The sequence below is a fragment of the Crassostrea angulata genome, chromosome 3, assembly GCF_025612915.1.
Source record: "Crassostrea angulata isolate pt1a10 chromosome 3, ASM2561291v2, whole genome shotgun sequence".
In the NCBI taxonomy this organism is placed as follows: domain Eukaryota; kingdom Metazoa; phylum Mollusca; class Bivalvia; order Ostreida; family Ostreidae; genus Magallana; species Magallana angulata.
Window position 1 is genome coordinate 54,393,703 of NC_069113.1, and position 6,181 is coordinate 54,399,883.

Here is a 6,181-nt window from a genome sequence, read left to right on the forward strand (position 1 = left end):
GAAATAGAATATGTTTCAAACACAGAACTGGGTGTATTATACGGTTACAGTAAAATTTAATTGATGTTACCAATTGTAAACTATTAAGACACCTAACTTGTGTAGAATGAGTGAGAAAATGTTGGCAAATCACAGTTTATATAACAAAATGATAAACGGAATATACGAATTAGGAAACAGGAATGAAACGAAATCTTGGTTAGATACAGCATGATGCAAATGCAGTGTTTAATTTATTTCATCTTACAGAAGGTAACATGTTTTCGTCTCATGCATTCTTGGTAAACAATGCGATGAAAATAAAATACCAACTTGTACTCACAAATAAAAATTGGACATGTTTAAAAAAACTTTGATATCTTTTAAAAACATTATTATAGCTATATTCATTCATTCATAAATTGACAATGTAAACTAAACATATCACGACTATGGTCTCCTTGCATTGTGGTGAAACATGATCGGTTCTATCAAAGCTTTAAGTTTTCAAAACTATAAATCACGTCTCTTAACCAAAAGACGACAATTTTTATCAGTTAAAATGAATTGTCCGCCCTATTTACACATTTAGATCACACAATTGAATATTAATGTGCAGACCTTGATATAGCTATTTTGTATATGAACAAATATCAAGAAGATATGTGTCAAACATTTTTTTTACAGGTGTTCTGACTACTACATGTATACAGATGCCAATTTTATAGAATATTAAACATCTATTTGATCCAAAAAAAAAAGTAAATCACTCGCCGTGGCCTTCAACGTATTATCAATTAGCAATTGTTATTTCCATACTTACGTCGACTCGATATATCCCAGTAAATTTGAAGTAAAAGATTGTTTATTTTTTCTGAAATCAATGCATATTGCATTTTGTCTGATTGAATACACCCAAACATTTGAGGGACCAAACCAAACCTTTCCCTTTCCCATAATGCAGTTTGGTTTTTTTCTTGTGTAGACCGATTGACGAAATTTTTGCAATTCGACGATCAAGTATTTCTAATCTTAACGAACAAACTTTCAAATTATTTTTTTCGCCTAGTTAGTTCATACATCATGAATAGGTACATGTATCAATAATATACGCAGAAATAAGATACAACAGTAATAATTTGGAGTCGAATTTGTTTATGAATGTGATAAAATGAGAACAAATTATATACATATAAGGAAATGAAAATGAATCGTAATTAGATACAAAATAATGCAAATGTAATAAGTTTAATTTATTTCATCTTACAAAGGTAACATAATTTCTTCCCATGCTCTTTTGATAAACAAACTGATATAAATAAAATACCGACATTGATTATTAGTTAATGATAAATGATTAATATTGACATTGTTATAAAAGTTGTATACCTTTTTTAAATACTATAGTTAAATTGGTTTTAAGTAGGCATTGCCAATTTAATATATCACGACTAAAATCGCCTAGTGTGAAAACATGATCGATTCCAAAATTGTCAACTTTAACCTATAGAGCTGCAAATCTTGTCTTTTAACCGCTAATATATGGTGTGAAATAAAACCAGAAGATGACAATCATTATCGGTTTAAATCATTTCTCCACCTTATTAACACATAAAGAACACATGTGTGGGGTCTAATTCGAAGACCTTGATACACTTATATTGTCTAAAAGTCAATAAAGGTAAAAACTAAAAGGTAGAATCCCCGTCATAGGAACAGTTGTTCTGCAGGTGTTCCGACTACTATACGTCTTCATTGAAGGACATGATGTCTATGGCTATTTTATAGAGTAGTACACATTCATTAGAACCAACCGACAGTAAGTAATTATAACTAACAGCTGTATATCACATTGCACAGCTGAGTGTCAGTTGCTTTGGTTTGTCTTCTTTTACTATCATCATACTGATATTTTGTTGATTTTCTTTACATGGAATATTGAATGTGTATAGTATCACTCTTAATTAGATACACGAATCCTTATAACAAAAAGAAAAAGTAAACAATCACTTTATTTATCCTGGCATTTGTTATCAATAATTACGCTTTACAAATCCATATGTTTCTAATGTACTCCCAGAAAAAGATTTGCAGTGTAGAGTAAGTTGTTGTTAAAATTGCTGGATTATCAACACTATCTTATTATCGAAATCAGTAACACTTTGTTTAGAAACTTGACTCTGTAAGCTTGAACAGGTAATAAATTGTGAAACAATCTTGTTAAGCAATACTTGTAAATGAATCTGTTTAGATTGATAGATCTATAAAGGTAGATGGTTTAAATTCTTGCTCGCAAAGTACATTGCCTCGCATAACTGTAACGTGCAAGGGGGTCACTGCCTGTGATCCCCGCGGGCCCGTACCCGAGATAGAATCGGATAGCCCTGATTGCTGCCAATCCTGCACATATATAGGGACTCAACGTTACGCAGGCAGTAATGACCGCACACCTACGCAACTGAACAGGTATCAACGTTAACGCAAGCAGGGATGACTGCACACTTGCGCCAACAACGCAACCTAACGCAAGCAGGGAGTGCCGCACACTTGCGCTAGAAAGGCCAGAACACCAGCAGGGATGACCACACACTAGTGCTCCGCCGCAACCACCACCAATACAAGCAGGGATGACCGCACACTTGTATTAATGCGATACAAAGCAGGGATGACCGCACACTCTGTATCGTAGGTTAAAACACACGAAGATTAGAAAGAGCAGGGATGTCCGCACACTCAATCTAGCCGTATCTATCTAAGTTTAACCCCAAACAGTCGTTCTCGTAACCTAATAGACACTGTCCCTATATATGTGCCGGCCTAAAATAATTCGTGGTATCTTAAAACAGGAAATCAAAAATAAACAAACTAATCCGGCCTAATCTAAAACTACTTATGGCAAACAACTTATTTACATTGAATATTTATTATTGTATAAAAAATAATCATCACACTAATTGGTTATTATTGGAAACATTAATCAAATGATCAAAAATCAATAAATCAAAGGGAAATAACTTTAACCAAAAATATATTAATAGGCTGCCCGCTTCATTACTTCTACATATTACATATACCCCCTGGTGAGACCGTACAAATCATGGCATCCTCAGCTCCATTGGGAGCATACAAGCAGAGCTGCCAGATTGCGGCGCTTATTCTTTTTATTCACATGACCAGCTCGTCTCATGTGCCATGTACCAATTTTAACCCTGGGTAGAAAGAGTGCACTAGTAGAGTAAAGTAACTTGCCCAAGGTTACAATGTTACTGCAATAGCGACAGACCAGACTCGAGGCTACCGTGTCCATATTAGTCTACACTATCAAATGCACCACCTCCTCTATACAACAATATCTACAATCAATGATTGTCATATGATTATGATACATGTATACCAAAATCACGAATATCATAATATACACTATACTGTAAACGTATTGTATTTGGCATGTACGATATTTGGCGAATATTAGTTTTCGAACAAGTTGGCGTGGATTTGAATTAGCTTATTCCTGAATGTAACTATTCTTTTACATAGATGTATGGTATTTACCGATGTACTTGATTTAGCGAAGTGCCGGATTCCGCCAAAAGCGCTAAATAGAATACACCGCCAAATGTAGTACGTTTACAGTAATTGCTTCCTTACTTAAAAACCTGAAAAAATTAATACAATGTTGCAGCCACTGAACAAGTAAAACAGATTTTTAAAAAACGGCTTCTTTCTTCTTTGTATAAAAATGTCCTGTACATTTTCTTAGATAAAATATATTAATTAATTCCTCTGCAAGTTGAATTGCAATAGGTATCATTGTATGAAAAGAGAACAAAACAAACAGCAAAACTTTACATTTGTATGGATCCATATTATTTTCTGTTCTTCCCAAGTCCATAAAGTTATAATCAACATGTGAGCTTTGTTCTCAAGCAAAAAGGCAAGCGTATTAGCATCATAAACCACAAACAAAATCTAGAAAATGATTTAATTATTTAATTATGCAAAACTAATTAGAAATCTTAATTTTTTTTTAGATTTAGAAATTAAAAATCGAAAGTTTAAAACTACATTTCCTATCTGAAAGTGTCCACCAAGTTTATCATTGGGCACGTTATTTCCTTGTAAATCATAAAAAGTCTTCGATCGTTAAGTCTAAGCTCCACTCATTAGCATAATTAGAGTGTTTCCATTTTGTATATAAAGTGGCAGAATTTATGTACAAATCATCACCCGACCGAAGTCCAGTGACCAATCATACAAACAAAGAGGTAAGAGAGAGTTAACGTAAACCCATACAATAAATAGTGTGATCCTTCTTTAAATATCAAATTTAAATAGTTTGAAATGTTGAAGAATATAGCGGAATCCATTACAATTTACTCTTATCAATTTTGTAAGTCAATCAAAATTGTTTTTTAAAAACAAATTTTAAACAACATTCCTTTATATTAAACCTCTATAGTATAGATAAATTAATTTTTTTTTCATTAAAGGGTAACACATTAATGAATGAATAACGAACTTTCTTAACAATAGACAGTACTGTAGACTGTTGAGCTGTTGTAAAAACTTCCTTAAATTTTTTTGTTTCTGTTTGTATAGAATATGCTGAAGTTTGTCTCCATCGTTTGCCTTTTTGCCTGCACATTCGCAGATAACTATGACACTTACAGTCACTATTCCAAGTATGACGACTTTTATCCCAAACACTACGGACCATTAGGTGGAGTCGGTGGAGTAGGCTCAGGAATTGTTGGCTCTGGTGGTGTCATTGGAGGACTCGTCGGTCTGGGTGGTGGATCTGCGGCTGCTAGTGCTGCCGCTGCAGGAAATAGCGCAGCAGCAGCTGCTGCTGCTGCAGCTGGTAGAAATGCTGCCGCCGCTGCTGCAGCTGCTGTAGGACAAAATGCCGCCGCCGCTGCAGCTGCCGCCGCTGGTCAAAATGCTGCAGCAGCTGCCGCCGCTGCATCTGCTAATGGATTCGGATCAGTTCAAACCTTTCCATACTATGGTACTCCCTACTATGGATTCAATTTAGGAGGAGGATCAGCTGCTGCCGCTGCTGCTGCTGCTGCAAGCAGTGGCTCAGCTGCCGCCGCTGCCGCCGCCGCTGCATCTGCCAGCGGACTTGGGTCATTCCCAACGTTTCCATACTATGGTGTCCCCTACTATGGATTCAATCTGGGAGGAGGATCAGCTGCTGCTGCCGCCGCAGCTGCCAGTGGTGGTTCTGCTGCTGCAGCTGCTGCTGCTGCTGCATCTGCCAGTAGATTTGCATCATTCCCTTATTATTATGGAAACCAAGTTAGCTTTCCTTACTATGGATTCAATCTAGGAGGTGGATCAGCTGCCGCAGCCGCCGCTGCCGCTGCTGGACAAAATGCTGCCGCTGCTGCTGCTGCCGCCGCCGCTAGTCAAAACAGTGGGCTTTTCGGTCTTGGAGGAAGTGGTTCAGCTGCTGCCGCCGCCGCCGCTGCCGCTGCTGGACAAAATGCCGCTGCTGCCTCCGCTGCTGCTGCATCCGGAAGTATATTCAACGGACCTATTTTTGGCGGCATTAGACCCAAAAAGGTAATCAATTCTTTAACAGTATTTCTATCTAAAATTTAAAAAAAGATAGGTGTATTAAATTGCTTTTTTATTTGTTTTCTTCTATTTCTGAACATAAGGATGCTATTTCTGAACATAAGGATATTGAATCCATTAAATTCGAATTAAAAATGCTTTTGATAAGATTCTGCTTAAACAAGTAACCAACAAAAAGTCAAGTAAAATGCTTTTAAATGTCATATCAGAATTTGGATTTTTTTGGTTTATTTCAGGTCTATTAAAGAGAGGAGAATTTGTGTTTTGTTTGGTAAAAAGCATAAAATAAAAGACATTAAGAAAACCGCTTTCTTTTGTAATTATGCCATTGATATTCTCTTCGTATATTGTGAAATGCACTGCCCACTGGAAAGGCCCTTAACCTGTTATTTAGAGGGGTGACAAATACGGCCTTTCAGCGACCATGTGCATGTAATATTTAATTTATTCAATGTATAACGAAGGGATATTGAACAGTTTTGAATCATTTTAAACTAGTTAAATATGTATTGCTGAATAACAATGAAAGTGAAATGAACCAGATTCACATGACTGACATGATGTAAGAAGCCGGTCATTTTGCATTTTAAATGTTTAAAAGTTATCTCTCCATAATAAA

General features: G+C 35.9%; 1 protein-coding gene across 1 annotated transcript; it reads left to right on the forward strand.

The window, feature by feature from the left end:
- Window positions 1-4,188: 4,188 nt before the first annotated feature.
- LOC128178561 (spidroin-1-like) lies at window positions 4,189-5,868 on the forward strand. Its single transcript, XM_052845797.1, has 3 exons — window positions 4,189-4,244; window positions 4,579-5,547; window positions 5,799-5,868. The coding sequence occupies exons 1-3, from the start codon at window positions 4,191-4,193 to the stop codon at window positions 5,805-5,807; spliced, it is 1,032 nt and encodes a 343-aa protein (XP_052701757.1). The 5' UTR covers window positions 4,189-4,190; the 3' UTR covers window positions 5,808-5,868.
- The last annotated feature ends 313 nt before the right edge of the window (window positions 5,869-6,181 follow it).

Excerpts from the sequence above, each read along its gene's own strand:
- LOC128178561 (XM_052845797.1), top strand. The coding sequence starts at position 4,191 with ATGTACAAATCATCACCCGACCGAAGTCCAGTGACCAATCATACAAAC. Across the intron at positions 4,245-4,578 it reads CCAATCATACAAACAAAGAG|AATATGCTGAAGTTTGTCTC; the intron begins GTAAGAGAGAGT and ends CTGTTTGTATAG.